General features: G+C 52.6%; 2 protein-coding genes across 15 annotated transcripts in view; one reads left to right on the plus strand and one right to left on the minus strand.

The window, feature by feature from the left end:
• NADK (NAD kinase) overlaps positions 1-10,869 on the plus strand; it is a 51,722-nt gene extending 40,853 nt beyond the window's left edge. For 7 of the 9 annotated variants that reach the window (XM_074306525.1, XM_074306529.1, XM_074306526.1 and 4 more), the window contains 9 exons: positions 4,972-5,101; positions 5,602-5,710; positions 6,029-6,114; positions 6,620-6,722; positions 6,888-7,042; positions 7,191-7,290; positions 7,661-7,818; positions 8,085-8,167; positions 8,426-10,869. In XM_074306525.1, coding sequence (XP_074162626.1) covers positions 4,972-5,101; positions 5,602-5,710; positions 6,029-6,114; positions 6,620-6,722; positions 6,888-7,042; positions 7,191-7,290; positions 7,661-7,818; positions 8,085-8,167; positions 8,426-8,573 — 1,072 coding nt within the window. In that variant the 3' untranslated portion in view covers positions 8,574-10,869. Of the gene's footprint in view, positions 1-2,188; positions 2,883-4,971; positions 5,102-5,601; positions 5,711-6,028; positions 6,115-6,619; positions 6,723-6,887; positions 7,043-7,190; positions 7,312-7,591; positions 7,819-8,084; positions 8,168-8,425 lie in introns of those variants that run through there. The other 2 variants (XM_074306532.1, XM_074306533.1) reach the window with 2 other exon arrangements.
• Positions 10,870-12,025: 1,156 nt separating this feature from the next.
• LOC141564262 (uncharacterized) overlaps positions 12,026-19,798 on the minus strand; it is a 34,044-nt gene continuing 26,271 nt past the window's right edge. For 3 of the 6 annotated variants that reach the window (XM_074306535.1, XM_074306537.1, XM_074306536.1), the window contains 3 exons: positions 15,125-15,211; positions 14,659-14,801; positions 12,026-12,555 (listed from right to left, as the gene is read on the minus strand). In XM_074306535.1, coding sequence (XP_074162636.1) covers positions 12,108-12,555; positions 14,659-14,801; positions 15,125-15,211 — 678 coding nt within the window. In that variant the 3' untranslated portion in view covers positions 12,026-12,107. Of the gene's footprint in view, positions 12,556-14,658; positions 14,807-15,124; positions 15,212-17,962; positions 18,444-19,798 lie in introns of those variants that run through there. The other 3 variants (XR_012488603.1, XM_074306539.1, XM_074306540.1) reach the window with 3 other exon arrangements.

The following is a 19,798-nucleotide window of genomic DNA, read 5'->3' on the forward strand; positions in this document are numbered from 1 at the left end:
AGAAAGCAGGGTCACTGAGGCCAGAGGAGGAAGGAAGAACGAAGGGATGCTGTTCCCCCATCAGCCCAGGAGAGAGAGCAAAGACAGATGTTTGGCTTGTGTGGGACTGATGATTGAGGGTCTCATGAAACAGGAATAGGCCCATCATGTAGTGGTGAGTCTGACTCCAGTGTCTGCCTTGGGGTCATCTGCTTAAGAGGTGGCAGGGGGGGAAGGGGGCAGAGATCCTAGATCCCTCTTCCTGGACCTTAGGTGAGGCAGGAGAGGAAATGAACGGAGGGTGTCATGTGAGTGTTCCCATCTTCATATAAACACAATCTGAAAGGTTGTTAATGGTTCTTTTTTTAAAGCAGCTTCCCCCCTTCTTTAAAGATACTCTGCAATGTTGTGGTTGGTTTTGTAACTGTCGGAGAAGACAGGGAATGCTTCCTCATTTAAAAGAGATTATCAGATAAGTGAGGAACATGTACCAGTGTGTGAGATTGTTTACTGACATGTCTAAATCAGAATGTAACCGCTTTTTCAAGCAGCGAGTGGCTCAGGGGGGTAGAGGGCCCAGTGTGGAGAGAGGACCTAACTCCAAATCTAGCCTCAGATAGCTGTATGACCTTGGGCAAGTCAGTACACCCTCTCCACCTGTTTGTTCGTCTGTAAAATGATGTCTTTGCCATGAAAACCCCAAATGGGGTCAAAGAGAGTGGGATACAACTGAACAACGAAGGCCCTTTCCATTTCAGTTTTTTACCTTAGTACCTTTATCATCATTATAATTAATTTTTAACAAACCCTTATTCCCCTGTCTCCACTTCCTATGAAGATGGCCTTTCACCTTCTTTGTGTTGAGCAATACTTGGAACGGAGGCTTTCACATGGCGAGCACTCAACAAATATTGGTTGAATTAACTTTCAGATTGGTTTCAGCTTGCTGATTGGGTCCTGGAGCTGATATAGTTATATCTAGCTGATCTAAATATCATGAGAGATAGAAGTTAGCCTCTCTGTAAACACACAGAAAATGTGCCGAACATACAAGAACTTGGGAGTAAAAGATTGTTAGAAAAGACCAGTTCCTGCTTTTTTGGTCACAAAGACCAAATGGTCCATTAGAAACAGTAGTCTTGTGGGGCTGAAGAGGTTGGACTAAAATGACCTTTAAGGTCCCTTGCAGTCTGAAGTGGTCGGGTACAGCCCGGCTGGGGGCCTGTGGCAACAGCAGCAGCAGACCCGGTTTTGTGCAATAAGGTACCTTGGCAGGTTCCTCCTCCTCCTCTGGGCTTCTTTCCATTCAAACATCCCCTAGGGTGTGCGGAAGGAGGCCCGCCCGGCTGTCTCTCATCTCTGGCCTTCATGGTTCCTCTGGTCCCCCCTAAAGGTCTGGGGTCATTTGTCTGGAGACTTTGCTCCTAAAGGTGTGAGACTCTACCTGCCCGGCTCCCCGTGGGCCCCTTTGGGGAGGTTCCAGCACAATGAAACAAATCTGGTTTTTGCTTTTCTTAGTTGGATAAATTCCTTTTTGGCACCTTAATAGCTGCCTAAAATATCCTGATAGCTTAAGCTTATAAATACAGTAGTTTAATGAGGAATTCTGATTTGAGGAGTCTCCCTTAAATCACCTCGGCCTTGCTTTGAGCTTCTTGGCTCCTGTTAGAAACCTACACTGGAAATGTAGCAGGCCCTCCCATCAAAAACCCGGCCGGGTTACAATGTTTCTGGTGTACCTACCGTGTTTCCCCCTTCCTCATATGTCCCATGTTCAAAAATGGAGGAAAACTCCTGGGTGGGTTCTTTAATAATCCGTTAGTCTATTAAGCAGGCTCAGTAGCGATTTGGTCAAGTCCAGTCATTGACCCCAAAACTTATTTGGGCTGGATCAGCCTGTGAGCTAAAGTTTGTAGTTTTCTCAGAACCATGAGACTTTCTGATTGGCTGAGTCTACCTGTGCCTTCTCCCCAAATCCTTGTTTGCTCAAGGCTTCTATTGATCTCTTAATTGTTCTGTGGAGTTTTAACCTTCCTCAGCCTCTCGGTTTGGAAAACCTCTTGGTCATGGTCCCCACCATCCCTCCCAACCCTAGGCTTGCAACACTCTGGAAACCCAAGTTTCCAGGACTTCCCACACTCCAGCAGGCTCCGCCCAGCTCTGGCCAGAGCCCCTCCCACGGGGCTGAGCCACACCACTGAGAGAATCCCTGGCTTTCACCCTGGGCTGAGTGTGGAGACCGTGGGCAGGGCTGGTCGCCGGGTGCTGCTGGGGCCCGAGGGAGCCGGAGCCGGCGGGCACCTTCCCTCTCACCCTCCTTAAGAGCAGTTGAGGCACTTATTCAGAGGCCAAGATAAGGTTTTCTAGCTCTGACAGGTTTTGCTTTGACTTTGGGGGATTTAAAAAGAAGCAGGAGCAGATTGATCTCAGATGGCTAGCTGATTTTTCCCATGGTGCCGATGATTAGAAACAATCTGGCAGACTTTATTTGGGGGGGGTCCTTGAGAGAAAGGGTCATATTATGAGAGACATAACATGAGGGACGGTGGTTTTAGAACATTTGAATTTCAGCTGGTTCTTTTGGCTTAGTAAGTCGTTTTCAAACTCTCCAGAAGATGACTTAGCATTGTGTTTTGGAATTACAACTTTCGTGTTTGGAAATCAAGTTCACCTTGGTTCAATGCATAGCTGAGAGAAGTTTGGGTGTGTTTTGAGCTTTGTTAGCTTGTCTTAAACCTTTCTTTGCCTGCCAAGAGAAACAAAATTCTTTTTACAATGGCAGCAGCTTTGCTTAAAATAAATGAGAAACATTTCAAGAATTATTTGTGATTTTGGAAGAAAGCCATGAAGATCATAAAGAATGTTATGAACGACGTCTCGTTTAATAAAAATACCTGGAAATGGTGAGTACTGCTAAAAGAATGGGTGCTTGGGCATTTTGCTAATCGTTGATAGCAGGGCTAGAAATGCTTGTGCCCGGGTTCTTTGCCCAGTGAAGAAGCGTGAAGAAGTTGGAACATAGTTAGGGTGTAATCCCGGTGCTCAAGTGCTTGATGGAGTCTTGATTCAGATAGCATTGATTTATCAGACATTTTGTATTTTGTGTTGTTTTTGGACACAGTTGAATGGAATTGAGAAAGGGAAATCTTCAAGTGGGACTCTCTACAAGCCCTGATTGCATGCCTTCACAGCTTAAAGGGGCTGTTGCATCGGGCTGCGTGGCATTTGCATTAAGTGTGCAATTTGTAAGCTTGTAGATTTGGCCAGAACTAACAGGTATAAAAGCAAGAATCAATTGTCGTTCTTGAAAGGTTTTCTCATTTGAGAAGCTTCAGGGTGAATCCCCAAAAGACCCATTGTCTTCAGAGCCTGACAACAGCTGGAAGTTGGAATCGGGAATGAGTGATTCAGCATTTGTCGGGAGTGACTTTCCCGTCTCCCATAAGAGCAGATGTCGGAGGTACATTGTACCTACAGGAGCTCGGCGACGATGGGCTTCCTGTGGCCTAATGGCACTAAGTATAGTTAGGAGGGTTCCAGGGATGGTGAGCTTCCAGAATCTCTTCTATCTTTTGACAGATGTACACATTTGTATCCTGGTAGTTACATGGTGAGATATATAATTTATATTTATTGAGTTATAATGTCAGGCAAATCTGTGGAAGCCATCAGTCTGATATAATCGGAGCCCTACATCAGTGCTGCCAAAATAGACAAAATTACTATTGTCAGGTTGATAAATCAAAGAGTTTTGTCTTTAATTAGAGACAGTCTGAGGAGTTGGGCTTCCTCAAGGTAGGAACAGGGTGTCCACTAGTGTTTACTGTTGCTTTATGCTAACATTAAAACCAATGTGATCTTCCTTGGTGTAGCTTAGGTACCTTTTTTTCCCCCTGTGTTCCTGCACTTCTGATCCTTGAGCTAGCTGGAGAAGTTAGTCATTAGAGGCCTTGCATCCTTCATTACATCCCCTGAACGATCCACAGAAATTGGCTCTTTGGTGGTTGTTTCGTGCCTCTTCCTCTTACTGTTTTTCTCCTCTGAGGAAAGAAAATAAATTTCAGTTTTTACTGTTTATTAGCAGCCCTGGAGAAATAGGAAGTGAAGTCCATAACTTAAATCATCTTTGTTCTCCTTAGCCAGTAGTAATCAGGAGGCCAGGAGGTGCACTGCTGGTATAGCTCGTGTAACCTTGCCCTCAAAATGATAACAAGGTAATGAGAACAAGAGATGGACACACCTGGGCTGCAGATGGGGGTGGGTGGACTTCTTAGGGACAGCATTTCCAATGATTTCATTCATTCATGGAACAAGACTGGAGCACCTACTGTATGCACTGGGTGCTCTGGTTATTTGGGGTTCTCACATGCCACAGCCCCAAGGACCAATCTTGGGGAGCACCTTGTCAGGTCCCCTCATTGTGCACACGAGGTTCTGATCCCGGCCCTCCAGTCATCTCATAAGGGAGGACAGATCGTTGCCTCCTAGCCACTTAGTGGGAGAATTCCCTTGTCAGTGAGTTCCCTTGATCGACAGCAGACTCTGTGCAGAGATGGGAGCTCCCCCATGCCCAGAAAAAGTAGAAGTCGGTTTTCTCAGTTGAGACCGTAGTCTGGGGCCACTCTTGTCTTGGTGCAATCAGAAAGGACTTTAGGGCTTGAATGCGGATAGATTTTTGAATGGTAGATGAAAGACGAGAGGTGAGAGCAAGAACTAGCTGCTCATGGGGTGGGGGACATTTTCAGGAAGTTATCGGTTTGGATTTCATTTTTCTATTGACCCTCTAAGTAGGGACATCGAAAAAGCGGGCACAGAGGTCGTGAGCCCAGAAGGAGGGATGTAAGGAGAGGGAGGGGCTCTTGGCTAAACTGCCATTGCAGCAGTGAGTCTAAGGAATGTTATCTTCTTCCTCCTGCTCATTTAGGAAGTTTATCCTTTTGGAAGCTTTGTCTTCCCTCACATGAACGGTTTTATTTATTTTTTCCCATTCAGGCACATTCAGGATCCAGCAAGCCAGCGGTTGACATGGAACAAATCTCCAAAGAGTGTCCTTGTAATAAAAAAGATACGAGACGCCAGTCTCCTGCAGCCTTTTAAAGCCCTCTGTGCGTATCTTATGGAGGTATGTCTGCCCGTCGGGGAACTCTTAACAGCCAAGGACAGTACTCTGTAACCCCCAAACTGCGTGGGAGGAGAACGCTCATTGGGCAAGAATCAAAGCAGAAATCATATTCGTGGCTGTCTCAGAAGTTTAGAGTGTCTAGAGGTTCTGAATTTCCAAAGCAATTTACTACTCCATCAGCTAAAAGTAGAAATTTCATATTCATCTCTGTGTAAATGTGAGGTGCGAGACTTCCTAAACCCCAGCCAAATATCCCATCCTAGCGCGGCTTCTCGTGTGGTCACTGGCTGAGGAGTGCAGCGGGCAGAAATGCAGAAATTCTTATCTTACATCTTTATTAATAAGATAGGGATGAATCCAGTGTTTTTCCCGTCCCTCAGAGAGGCTCTGGTTTAATGTCAATGAGCCCTAGAAAATCAAGCTCCTCTGTGGCGAGCCCAACTGATGGGACGTCTGTACCGCTCCGAAATGATCTGTGTGCTTGGCTACGTTGCTTTTAGGAAAACAACATGATTGTTTATGTGGAAAAAAAAGTTCTAGAAGACCCTGCCATAGTGAATGATGAAAATTTTGGAACCGTGAAGAAGAAATTTTGCACCTTCAGGGAAGGTAATCCTTGCCCAAAATTGCGAAGATTTCCTTGGTTTTCCCTGTCCTGTCAGAGAACGTGATTAACAGTAGTTTAGGCTGCGGGGTGTTGGGGGGGGCGTGGATTGGGGTCAGAGACCGTTAGGCCCTTTCCCTGGCGGACTGCTTGGACGTTTCTAGGTGTTTGTCTCCTTTGAGAGCGTCAGGGAGGCGGTGATCTTGGGGGTCCCCGTTCCACCTGGGGCGGCTCTGTGCTTCCCCCGACCCCACTCGTCACGGTGCACCCGGGGAGCACATTAGGAAGCCGGTGGTTCTGAGCAGGGTTCTCGGTCTTTCCAGATTACGACGACATCTCAAATCAGATAGACTTCATTATCTGCCTGGGAGGCGATGGGACCTTGCTTTACGCTTCTTCACTTTTCCAGGTAAACTTGGGGATCCTTAATGTCTCTGGGGCTCCTTTCATTTGTTCCCATCCCGTAAGTTAAGTACACTGAAACTTTAAAATTTTGGTCAATCAATTTTTTGGGCAAAGCATTAATTTTTGATCAAAAGTCATTCTATGGCAGTGTTTTGGGTCCATTGGAGGGGGGGGCGGAGCAACAGCACATGGAGAGCATCTGTATGGCACCAGGTAAGGGAGGCTTTGAAGACCAGGAAAGGGAATGTAGACTGGCCGCTGGCAGTGGGGGGCATTTCTTACAGTTAATCTGACAGGAAAAAAAGCAGGAGGAGCAGAAGCCAGCTCAGAGAAGGGGTCCTGCCTGAGGGAGAGACCGTGGGATGGGGAGGAGAGCACCCCTGGGAGAAAGCCTGCAGCAGGGGCAGACAGCACCTGGGCACAGTGTGGGAGAGGAGCTGGGGGAGGCCCTGGAACGAATCAGGGAGCTTGCCTCTCTGCCCGGTAACCCTCTTCCTCTTTGCCCACAGGGCAGCGTGCCTCCGGTGATGGCCTTCCACCTGGGATCCCTCGGCTTTCTCACCCCATTCAACTTTGAGAACTTCCAGTCCCAAGTGACTCAGGTGATCGAAGGTGAGCCGACACCTCGGGCTGGCCCTGGCCTGGGGGGGAGGGGGGCTTCCCTGAGAAGACAGAGCCAGGACCATGCAGGCCTAGGCAGCGGAACAGGCTCTTCTGGGCCCCCTCCCTCTAAAGCAGGACCCAGCTTGTGAGTGACACCCCCTCTCCTTGGCCCAGGAAACGCTGCCATCGTTCTCCGGAGCAGGCTCAAGGTCAAGGTAGTCAAGGAGTTCCGGGAAAAGAAAACCACGCTGCAGAACGGCATCGAGGAGAATGGGGTGCTGCCCGCCGGACTGGAGAAGGAGAGCAACAGGCTGATGATGCACTACCAGGTGCGCCATGCTCATGGCCCCTCCCGAGAGCAGTGGGCAGCCTGGCACAGGACAGAGCGGGAGGGCGGTGGGCAGCTTGGCCAGGATGGGGCGGGAGGGCGGTGGGCAGCCTTGTGCAGGTCAGGATTTCTTCCCTGTGGTCCCTTAGGTTCTGAACGAAGTGGTGATCGATCGGGGGCCCTCCTCATACCTCTCAAATGTGGATGTTTATCTGGACGGACATCTGATAACCACAGTCCAAGGGGATGGTGAGTCCTGCAGGCCCCGGGGCCCTGCCCACAGGGAGGGAGGGAGGGGAGTTGCCCAGGCCGGCCTCACTCAGGCTTAGCCCTTCGCTCGCTGGGTCCTGTGCCCGGGGGTGCAGCCGAGGCTGGCCGATGTGGGCAGAGTTGAATTGACTGACTCTACAATGATGAAATTTTTCTTGTGGAAAACATGAGCCTCTTGAAGGGCTCAGCCAGGCCCGAGTGCAGATGCCATAGGCTCAGGCCTGAAGGCCGGGACCACCCAAGCCCTGCCTCCTGGCTCCTGAGTGCCCGGGCCCTTCAGAGCCTCCCCACCATGGCTGTCGGGCAGTGCTCATTGCTGACCTGCGCCATGTCTCGTTTCCTGCTTCAGGAGTGATTGTGTCCACGCCCACGGGGAGCACAGCATACGCCGCTGCCGCCGGAGCCTCCATGATCCACCCCAACGTCCCTGCCATCATGATCACGCCCATCTGCCCCCACTCACTGTCCTTCCGGCCCATCGTAGTGCCCGCTGGTGTGGAGCTCAAGGTCAGTGGGGGTCAGAGGCAGCTGACTAGTCCAGCGGCCCCCATGGGACCCTGTTAGCTAGCACTGAGAGCCACGAGGAAGAAGCCCCCTCCTCCCACTTGCTGTTTCCATCCTGTGCCATTGTGGCACCTGTCCTGCTGGGCTCAGACATCTGTCCTGGGGGGGGCCCCAGCTGCCCATCATCGTCTCCCCCGGGGGGCTCAGGGCCATTCCCACCCTTGCCCCCCATTCTCCCCGGACAAACGGATTTCCTCGTTGGTTTTCAGATCACACTGTCACCGGAAGCTCGGAACACGGCGTGGGTTTCATTTGATGGGCGGAGGAGACAAGAAATCTGCCATGGAGACAGGTGAGCGTCTCTCTCCCAGCCAGGCCTTGTGCCCGTGGGCGGTCTCTGGGACGGGCATCGGGATGCCAGGCACCCTTGGGTTTTGGCCGGGAAGGTGGGGCCCCCAGGAGCACTGAGTCTCCCCATTTAGCAGAAGGGGGCCCCGGGTCACAGACCATGGGGAGGTGGGGGCAGTGCGAGTGTGCCCCCAGGGGTCGGCTGCGGTGCGGCTTCTTCAGGCCCCAAGGTCTAACGGGGCCATGTTCTCTCTGTGTTCAGCATCAGCATCACTACCTCTTGTTACCCTCTCCCCTCCATCTGTTTCCGGGACCCGGTGAGTGACTGGTTTGAGAGCTTGGCCGAGTGTCTGCACTGGAACGTCCGGAAAAAGCAGAACCACTTCACCGAGGAGGAAGAGGAGTTCTAGGGGGCCGGCGGCGCCCTGCCATGGCCACGATCCGGGGGGAACAGTGTGCGAATCCTTTCAATGTGTTCTTTTACCTTCAGCCCCAGCCCTGGAACTCGACCAATCTGTGTGCGTCCGTGTCTGTAAATATAGAGAGATATAATATATCTATTTTTGAATACGGTGATGTACCTCATATCAGTTGTCTGATCTGCTGATGACCAGATATCATGTTATTTCCTATCCACTGGCCAAAGGAAAGAGTTAAAAATTTGTCTTTTTGTCAACCAAATTGACTTTGTTTAATGTTTTGGATTCAGTTTCCTTTTGTGTTTTCTAAAATAAGAAAAATTAGAAACGAGTCAGCATTTCTAAAAGAGAGCACCAATCCACCTGCTCATTTGTAGTTTCCAATTCAGAGCGATTTTCTACGCCGAAATTAAAAATGTGACATTACGATAGTCTGCATCCTTCCTATTTGTGATTCCACGTGTATGGAAATTTCATAGATCGGCCTATTTCAAATTCAGAGGGGACACGGATGACTTCATCTGTCCTTCGGACTTTAAGACAAAAAAAACCTGTTCTTTGATGTTTGAATAAATGGATCACAGCCAAATGTCTTCCTTCAGCAGATGATTCTGAAATACTTTCCCCCTCTGTGTACATATAATTTATCTTTATTTTTCCTAAGTCTATCAGGGGAAACGCTTCTGCAGAGATCAAAATTAAAAGGACATTTTGGGTAGTCATTTGGAAGGATTGTGATTTGTTTTTGTCGTTGAGGTTATGTGGACAGCGCTGCCTCTGAGTCAGTGGCGGCCTTGCCTTTCCCTGGGGCCCATGGCTCTGGCTGCTGGTGCTCCCCCTCCCTCCGGGCCCCGACAGCTCCCTTCCCCCCTTAAATTGACCAGCATTGGAGGGAGTTTTCTTTTTTCTTCCCTACTTAACTCTAGTAAAGGAGGAAGAAAACCCAGGCAGGGTTCAGACCCGTAGGTGCCCGGAGTTCTGGCTCCCAGAGGCCTCTCCGGTCAGTCTCCAGCTTCCCCGGTGCCCCAGAAAGCGGCAGGACGGGATGGATGGCCTTGCCCCGGGAGGCCGATCGGACACTGCCCACATTCCTCACCTAGCAACCACGGTGCCTTCAGCACGCGCCAAGAGACTTTCCATCGAGACGGACTTTGTAACGATTCTGCTCGCCTTCCAGAAGGCCCCGAGGGTCTGCGTTGGTCCTAACGCAGAGCAGCCGCGTGGGGTCCTACGTGGCCACGCTGCTGCCCGGCCCGGAGAGGGGGCCGCGGGCAAGGAGCGGGGAGAGGAAGGGCCAAGGCGATGGATTCGATGGCAGCGACTTACGTTAGTGAGAGGAGAGCAGGGACGGCTTTTCTCTCTCCTGCCCTCTCGAGCTTTGCAAAAACCAAGCTCTCGAGGGAACCGTGTCGAATCGACTTGGAAATTATGTACGTGGATGTAAATTACCAATCTGTACAGGTTTTGTGAAGTTGCGGTTGTGGTCTGGGTAAGCGAGCCCCCTCAGGCGAGGGTCTGAGTGGGCTCGGGTGGGCTTTAGTGCTTCATTTTTCACATGTAAGTACGATGTAGCTTCTCTCTCAACGCTTACTATTTCCTCGAGGAATTAATCGATGAGATAACTATTTCCTTTCTGATTTTTTTCCATTGAAATAGTCTAAAAGGACAGGAATCAGCAAAAGCCATTTACTCTGATGTGTTTGGGATGATCGAGCCAGGACGGCTGATCGAGATTTGAGTCAGACGCGGCCGGGTCCTCCGGACCTCCCAAAGTGCAGCCTCTAATTTATGCCTCGATGTACCTCGGGCTCTTGGATTTCTGACCCCGAGAACTCGGGATGTCCCGGGCACGGGAAACGTGCCCGTTATGCAAAACTTCCCTCGGGCTTCTCCCCCAGATGCCCTGTCTCTTCCCAGTTAGCGAGAAAACTGCGGACAGAGTCTTCTTACAAGTGGGAGAGGCTCCCTCTGCAGAAAGCCCAACATTGGCCGTGTCCCCAGCCCCTGGCGGGAGTGCGTGGCCTTCCTGCGGCCCCGCCCCCGCCGGCACACCGGTCGGTTCCCACGGGGCTGCAAAACGGCCCTTCCTGTGAAATGACTTGGTTACGCTTCGCCAAGTGCTGACCAACCCTGAGAGCAGCAGGACGCGTGGTTTCAGTGTGCTTTGAACCTCTCAAGAAGATTCCTAACGTTTCATACTGTTAATACTTTGGAAATTTATTATTGTTGAAAGCATATATTACTATTTTCACATCCTTTCAATAAACTTTTTTCTTAAGAAACAAAATGGGTTTTCTGACAGTTTTTGTTCCTCTACGTGGCCGCTAACTTTCTGGGTGCAAGGATGCCCACGGGACTGTGACCTTGGGCACTGGCGAACGGAGCAGAAAGCCGAGACTCGGGGTGCTCGTGTGACAAGCTGCGAGGGTCCCCCCGGGTGTGTTAAGTGGACCTTTTAAAAGGAAGTCCTAGCCTCGCAGAAAGCACATCACAACCTGCAAGTCTGGGAATAGGAGCCGGGGAGAAGCCCTTTGGGGTGGGGGATGGGTCCCGGGCGAGGATACCTCCGGGGAGTTCAGGGAGCGCTTGGACGGCAGCCCCCCCCCCTCCTGGGGCTCAGGGCGACACCATGCGCAGGCAGGGAAGGCGGGAGAGCCCATTCATGGGGGGCCCCAGGGTTCTAAGCCGATTCCTAGTGGTTTGGGCGTATTTTTCCCCCTCATTGACCAGCTCACTTCTTTGGGGACAAAACTAACGGGGCTACCTTTAGATTTACGAATCACTTTGGGAATCAGCAGAGTTAGAGCAAGATGGCCAGGTAGGGCCAGCCTGGTCCCTTCTTCCTCAAACAACCCCTGAGGAAGCATCCACAAATAGTGGGGGGGGGGGAGTTTGGATTCTGGCCCTCTGACCAGATGAGACTGCCTGGCTCCAGTCAAGTCCGTAAGCATTTATACAAGCCTGCTTTGTGCCAGGCTCTGAGCTAGACACCGGGATACCGAGGCCACTATCAGAAAGGCTGCGGCCTGTCCAGGTGGAAAGGCCCTTCTCCCCAGCACTGGCAGGCGGGAGAGCCCATCTGGGGGCCCAGCCCCACTTACAAGTGGCCATCACTCTGGGGACGGAACCCGTCCAGCTCAGAGGGTCGGACTTGGGTCTCCCTGACACGTGGGCCCACATCACCCCTCCAGACCTGAAAGACCAGTCTAGATCCGCAGTGGCTGGGCCAGGGCTCAGTGCCACTGTCTGGAGGAAAAGGGAGGTCACTGCCCCCAGACAGCCGAGCTGGACGCCATCACCAGGCAGATAATGGGCAGGTCCAGGGAAGTCTGGCCAGCCTCCCCCTGCAGTGGGGTGGCTCAGGCCATTCCATGGGGTCGCTGGGAATCTTTCCGGCCCAGGGGCTCCTCTCCACCCTCATCCCCGCCCCCCAACACCACACCTGTGGTTTCTGCACACTTTATTGAAAAATACAAAGCCAGTAACCAAAGCTCCATTTGTTAAAATAATAAAACTTTGTTTCTTTTAGTATGAAAGACTTTCTGAAATTGAGGCAACAAGTATGAAAAGGGCGAGGGAAATGCACTGCCTCCTGGGGGCCCTTCTGCGCTCCTGGGCGGCCCCGGGCCTCGTCGTGCAGCAGGGAAGCGGGGGCCCGGGGTCCTGCCAGGGTCCCCAGGCTGGGAGGGCTCGGGGAGCGTGGGCGTCTGCTGGCCCCGTCACGGCCTCGGCCTGCAGGGAGCGGGCCCGGGCCCCTCCGGGGCCTTGCCAGAGCGGGCTTTGGCACAAGACTAGCTGCGGACGGACGTCACTGCCACATGCAGGGAAGACAACGACGAGTGCTCCTCCAAGGAGGACTGCTGAGAGCAAGCGGCAGAAGCGGGAGGGGCGTCGGCCTGGCCCGGCCCCCGCCCTGGGACCCTGGGAGGTCTGGGGGCTGCTCAGGACTCGATCCTTCCATAGGAAGAAAACACTGGCAAGAGAGAGAACACAAGTGTGGGGGGGGGGCTCAGCCCCTCCCTGCCCGGGCCCAGCAAACATGTAGACCCTACCCCCCAGGGTGCCCCCCCTCCCCTGTCAGGGTCTCTGTTGCTGTCCCTTTTCTGGTCCCAGAGATCTGAGAAGCAGCAGACAGCACAGACTGAGACACTAAGCAGGTTCCCGGCCTCCTGTGCCGCCCTGACCCCCGACCCCCGGCCTGCTGTGGAGGGCTCTCTGCCACCAAGACCCGGGGGAGGGGCCTCGGAGCCTTGGCTAACAGGACCCATTCACTGGGGTAGAAATGTGAGGCTTACTTTGGGGGGCAGGGGCGGGCCAGAGTGGGGACCCCACCCCAGAGAACAGCTCACCCTCAGCAAGCCTTTCTGGGAGCCATTCCCTGGGCTGCCGGTGGAAAAGCCGGCCTAAGTTTTCTTTAGGCCAGAAAAGTCCTTAGGAAAGTACAAGGTCCTGGGTTCAAATCTGTTCTACACAATTAAGAAAAAGGGGACGGGGCCTCTCGGAGCCTCTGGCCTCAGGCCCACATCTGTGACATCTGGGGGGTGGGAGGCCGGGAGCCGCTTTCCCTGCGACTTCCTGAGAGTCTCTGCTTTCTGCTGTCAACAGAACAGAAAACTTCCTTCTGAAAGGCTGTGGGGGCTGCAGGGAGTGGAGAGGAGGGGATGGCGGCGGGAGGGAGGCCGGCCAGACCCAGGGGGAGACGGCGAAGGCCGTGGCCTCCACCATGCAGCTCCAGCCTTATCTCCTGTCCTTGACTAAGCACAACCCCCGCCTCTTCTCCACTCCTTAATCCTGCCTCCAAAAGGACAGGGCCAGGCTGGGAGGAGGAGACAGTCCCGGGGCCCATCAAACCGAAGGCCCCGTCACCCGGGGCCCATCAAACCGAAGGCCCCGTCACCCGGGCCCATCAAACCGAAGGCCCCGTCACCCCGGGCCCATCAAACCGAAGGCCCCGTCACCCGGGCCCATCAAACCGAAGGCCCCGTCACCCCGGGCCCATCAAACCGAAGGCCCCGTCACCCGGGCCCATCAAACCGAAGGCCCCGTCACCCCGGGCCCATCAAACCGAAGGCCCCGTCACCCCGGGGCCCATCAAGCCGAAGGCCCCGTCACCCCGGGCCCATCAAACCGAAGGCCCCGTCACCCGGGGCCCATCACACCGAAGGCCCCGTCACCCCGGGGCCCATCAAACCGAAGGCCCCGTCACCCCGGGGCCCATCAAACCGAAGGCCCCGTCACCCGGGCCCATCAAACCGAAGGCCCCGTCACCCGGGGCCCATCACACCGAAGGCCCCGTCACCCCGGGCCCATCACACCGAAGGCCCCGTCACCCCGGGCCCATCAAACCGAAGGCCCCGTCACCCCGGGCCCATCAAACCGAAGGCCCCGTCACCCGGGGCCCATCAAACCGAAGGCCCCGTCACCCGGGGCCCATCAAACCGAAGGCCCCGTCACCCCGGGCCCATCAAACCGAAGGCCCCGTCACCCCGGGCCCATCAAACCGAAGGCCCCGTCACCCGGGGCCCATCAAACCGAAGGCCCCGTCACCCCGGGCCCATCAAACCGAAGGCCCCGTCACCCCGGGCCCATCAAACCGAAGGCCCCGTCACCCCGGGCCCATCAAACCGAAGGCCCCGTCACCCGGGGCCCATCAAACCGAAGGCCCCGTCACCCCGGGCCCATCAAACCGAAGGCCCCGTCACCCCGGGCCCATCAAGCCGAAGGCCCCGTCACCCCGGGCCCATCAAGCCGAAGGCCCCGTTACCCGGGCCCATCAAACCGAAGGCCCCGTCACCCGGGCCCATCAAACCGAAGGCCCCGTCACCCCGGGCCCATCAAACCGAAGGCCCCGTCACCCCGGGGCCCATCAAACCAGACAAAGCCCCAGCAGGGCTGGAAGAGGGGGTCTCCCCATCTGGCTGCCCAGGCTGCAAGGACTTTGGGATGACCCTCTGTGGCCTCCAGCTGGTCGGAGCCCCAGCCTGGCCTTCACCTCGGCTTCCTCCTCTGTAAAATGGGGGCCCCTAAGCTCTATGACCCCATGACAACGGGCAGTAGTAAACAAGGGCCCACTCACTTCTCTCTCTCAGACCCTGGCCAAAGCTTCGATACACGTGGAACAGGGCCCAAAGCAAGACAGACTTGATGGCCACAGAGATGCACGAGCCCACGATGGCCGCCGCTTCTCCAGTGTACGAGCTGCCCTGGCCCCAGGCTCTGCTGATCTGGAAAGACATGGCACCGAGCTCAGGCGCAGGGAAGGGTTCTGCCCCTTGGCCAAGGCCAGCTCCATCCCAAACTCTGGCCTTTCTCTAGTTTGGCTAATGGAGAACACAAGCCACAGGCCATCAGTCCGGCCAGAGCTGACGCCAACCTCCAGGGTTATAGGGTCAGCCTGACTGGGCCCAAGCCGGAGGGGAGCGAGGAAGAGATTCTGTCTGGCCGGAAGCTTGCTAACAGTTGGGGCCCTGCTGGGCCAGGCCCCACGGAGCAGACCGGGCCCCATGGGCCCCACGGAGCAGGCCGGGCCCAGGCCCCCTCACCGTGTACAGAAGATAGAAGAGGTAAGCCACTTCCGGGACATTCTGCACCAGGAAAATCCACACCAGGACCTTCAGCTCCCGCAGAATCTGCAAAGAAAACCACATCCCTTGGAGACCCTGGCGAAGGCCCCCATGAGAGGCAGGCGGAGGGCGGGCCCGCAGCTCTGACCCACTTGAGGACCTGGGCACCAATCGCAGCCCTGCGCTGACGAGCTGTGCGACTTTGGGCAAGCAGGCATGTCGCTTAGTTTCCTCATCTCTACAGTGGGGTTAGAGACGCTCTGAAAGGATTTCTGGGAGGCCCCCTTTCTGCTTGACCACTAACTCTGGGAGACTTTGGCAATCCTGGGAGTCTGGAGGACCTGGGGGTGAATCCCCCCTCAGATACCTACGAGCTGGGCGAATCTGGGCAAGCCTTTTCCCAGAAAAGGCTTTCCTCATCTGGAAAATAAGGATAAAACTTGCTCTTAGCCCACCTCCTCTTAGCTACAAACTGTAAAGTGCTTTATAAATGGGGGCTGTCACCTTGGGAGCTGTTACCATTATTACAGCACATCATCTCTGGGGCCTTGGTTTCCCCACTTGGAAAAGGGAAAGAATAACCTCGTGGCTGGTCAGTAAGAGGAAGGCCCTTCTCTGACCTGCTGGCCCTCACAGGCCCTTTGGGTAAGCACCCCAGCAGCAGCACCCTGGGGTGCCAGGGCCTGTCCATAGGCCTGGCCCTAAATTCATCTCGGCCCAGGGCACTGGGACTCCAGAAGGGAGCTCTGCCTGGGAGCGGCCTGGCCTTGTCTCCCAGATCCCCTCGGTTCTGGCCCACAGGGGCATGGCGGGCCACACACATCTGCTAAGACCGAGTTGGGACATGAAGGACCAGAGCCGGTGATGTCCAGGGAGCCCAGCCCACAGGCCCCCCTGAAGAGCCTTGCACACGTGCTCGAGGGGCCCGGCTCCTTCTTGGAGCTTCTGGGAGAATCCCGGCATTCTTCCCCAGGGACCTGGCCAGAATCTGAGCCGTCCCTGCAGGTCTGGACCCTTCCTGCCCCCGGCCGGAGGGTCTCCTCCACAGTCAGGCTGCCCAGTCCAAAGGCAGCAGACCCTTCTCCAGGAGGGTCACTTCCCTCCTCACCCTGGGCCCGTCTACCCAACGGGGAAGCTGGACTCATTCTAACCGGCGGTCACCTCGGGTCTGTCCATCACAAGCCAGGGAAGGGCTGCAAGGTGGGCAGCTCTGTGCCCTCCAGAGCTTAGCCTGCCGCTCAGGGCCACGGGCCCTCACAGAACAGGGGCCACTCTCTCAGGCAGAGAGGAACACAACCCACAGCCTCTGGGCCCGAGTTCAAATCTGGTTCTGCTACTTACTACCTTGTGACTTGGGCCAGGTCCCTTCTCTGCTTTTTCCTCTTCAAACTGAGGGTGTTGGACAGGACCCTTCCAGCCCCAGATCTAGGGGGGATCAGACCACTACCCCCTGGACGCAGACCCTCCTGGGGTCTGTAGGCTGTCCCCAGCTCCCCTCGCAGGGGGCATTCCCGGGCCCGCAGAGAGCCTCCCATCATCGGCTGCCAGGATGACCTGAGATTTCCTTAACCAAACCGGGCACACCCACTGACTTCATCAGGGTGTCGGGGCCAGCACAATCAGAAATCTGGGGAGGGAGCGAGGCTCGGGGTGGAACCCTGACCTGGGCTACACTTTTTAAAAAATATTTTGATAAGCAAATGTCCGTATACTTGGCTTCCTCTAGAGCTCTATGTACTTTATTTTGTACATTTAAAAACATGATTCTGAGAGGGGGCTTCACTGGCCTGCCCAAGGGCAAAGGAGAGCTGAGGCTGCAGAGGCCAGAGCAGACGCCGAGGGAGGCCAGGAAGCCCCGAGCCATCTGGGCTAGCCCAAAGGCCGGGCCCCATTTCTAACAGGGATGGTTAAGGAGGCTGAGGGTCCCCCCCCACAAACCCTCTGGTCTGGATGCAGAGTCGGGGGCCCTGAGCTCCAATCTCGACTCTTTCCTTTTGGGAGGCTCCCTCCCCCACTCTCAGCTTTCTCACCTATGAGATGGGAGAGGAAGGGGACAGAGACAAACCCAGGGGCTGGCACCCCACCCGCTGGCACACAAACTCCCACGACCAAGTCTAGGAGTGGCAGAGGAGCCATCTCGGGTCCTGGCTGTGCCCAGCGAGGAAAGGGAGAAGGTGTATGTCAGAGCCTGGGCCAGAGCAGGGTCCCAGCCCTCGCCCCTAGCCCAGTCTGAAGCTTGCAGAGGAACACCCAGGGCAGGAGGCCCAGACCAAGGGAATTGGTCTGTCGCCCTGGCCCACAGGGGCTGGCAACACCTAGTCTTGTACATATCCAAGCCCAGGTCAGGCACTTGCTGGGCTCAGACTAGGGGTCAGCAAGCAGACTTTTTCCTGGACTGGAGCGCTCCGGGAACACTGAAAGCTCACAGCTGCCCAGCCTGGTTGTCTCTGCAAAAACCAGAAGGACTCAAGAGGACAAAAACTTTGCTCACATATTTTCCCAAAAATGTGTACCTTGGGTACAAGTCTACTAGAATTCCTGCAAAGATGGCACAAAAATTAGAAAAAGGAAAAAAAAAGATTTTAAAAAGCAAATGAGAGGGAGAGAGGAACAAAACACAAAGAAATGAGCACCCTGGAAGAAAGATTTGGAAACAGCTTGTAACAAGAGTTGCAAAAACTTAGAAAATTAGAACTAGACAAACAAAAGTTCAGTGAGACAACAAGAAATATTAAAGCAAAGTCACAAGAAAGTTAAGTAGATGGTGCAGTGGTAGAACACTGGCTATGGAGTTCAGATCTGATCTCAGACACTTACAAGCTGTGTGACGCTGGGCAAATCACTTCATCCCAATTGCCTGCAAAACAACAACCAACAACAACAAATACCTCAGTCAAAAAAGGAGAAGGAAGAGAAAACGTAAGGTACCTTGGAAAATAGAGTGGAGAGAGATAATTTAAGAATCAGTGGATACTTGAACACCACAACCCAGAAAGAAGCCTGAAACATTTCAAGAAATCTGAAAATTGCCCAGATCTCTTAAGACCAAAGAACAAAGAAGAAAGAGAAAGAATCCATTGATCACCTCCTAAAAGAAGGCCCCAAATGAAAACGCCCAGGAACCTTAGAGCCAAGATTCAGAAGTTCTAGGCCAAAGACCACAAGCAGCGAGAAAGAAAGCATCCAGATACCAAGGAGTGAGTCAGGATCACACACCACTTAGCAGCCAATGGCAAAAAGGAGAGGAGAGCTTGGCTTTCAACCAAGACCAACTTACCAAGAAAAACTGAGCATAAACCTAGGGGGGGTAAAATGGACCATTAATGAAACAGCACTTCCAAGAGTCCCTGATCAAACTATCAGAACCAAAAAGAAACTGTGAAATGCAAACATAGGAGTCAAGAGAAACATTTAAAAAGCCAGCATGAGTGAGCAACCACTAGGAACTAAAGAAAAAATCGTCTACGTTCTAAATTGTATCCCCTCACATGTATCCCTTCAGAGCTCTATAAGGAGTCACAGAAAAAGAATAATTAGACAAAGAGCCGGGGAATGGTTCTGCCCCATTGGGCCAATGGTGATGGAATATACCAAGGAGGTGGGGAGGAAGATAGGAGAGGAAGGATGAAGATAATCATCTTATTTTAAAAGGTAGGGAAATGGGTGACAGCTGAAGCTCACTCTATATGACCTAGTCAAAGAAGAGAAGGATACATAAATACCTGTGCAAAGAAATATAGTTCACTCCATAGGAAAATAGGAATGAAAGTGGAAAACAGAAAGGAAGGAATAAGAAAGAAGGTAGATTTTAAAAGGGGCTAGTTTTCAGCAAAACAAACTCAAAGAAGGGGTAGAAAAAAAAAAAGGAAAAGTATAAAAGAATATAATAGAGGGAAATAAAACAATAATCATAACTGTGAATTTGAATGAGATTAATTCACCCATAAAATGGAAAAGAACAGCAAACTGGATTAGACAGCTAAATCCAACAATACAGTTTATAAGAAACACTTCAAAAATATTCCCACAGAGCTAAAATATGGCGCTAAAAATTTTTATTATGCTTTTCCCATTGAAGTAAAAATGGTGGAGATTACAATCATGATCTCAGACAAAGCAATACCAAAAAGATTAAATAAAAATGATAAACATTTATAAGTAATAAATTAAAAGATTAAATAAATTTAAAAAGATAAGGAAAGAAACTACACTTTGCTAGAAGGTACCATAGGCAAAGACATTTCAGTCCTAAACATTAACCAGACGACATAGCAACTAAATACTTAAAGGAAAAATTAAATGAGTTATAGGGAGAAACTGATAATAAAAGTGTAATAATGGGAGATTTAAGCCCTCTAACACCTAGGTAAATATAACAAACAAACAAACAAAAAAAAGAAATCAAGAATCTGAACAGAATTTTAGAAAAATTAGATATGATAGATCTCTGAAGACTACTGAGTGGAAACAGAAAGGTGTGTGTGTAAATGTATGTATGTATATATATAAACACATACATATTTCTCAGCTATGAAAGGAACTTTCACAAAAATTGACCCTCAGACATGCAGAAAAGCAGAAATATTAAATACATCTTTTTATGTGCCACAATTCAATAAAATATATTCAATTAAGTACCCTAATGAGCTAATA

Source organism: Sminthopsis crassicaudata, chromosome 3, assembly GCF_048593235.1.
Source record: "Sminthopsis crassicaudata isolate SCR6 chromosome 3, ASM4859323v1, whole genome shotgun sequence".
Classification (NCBI taxonomy): Eukaryota; Metazoa; Chordata; class Mammalia; order Dasyuromorphia; family Dasyuridae; genus Sminthopsis; species Sminthopsis crassicaudata.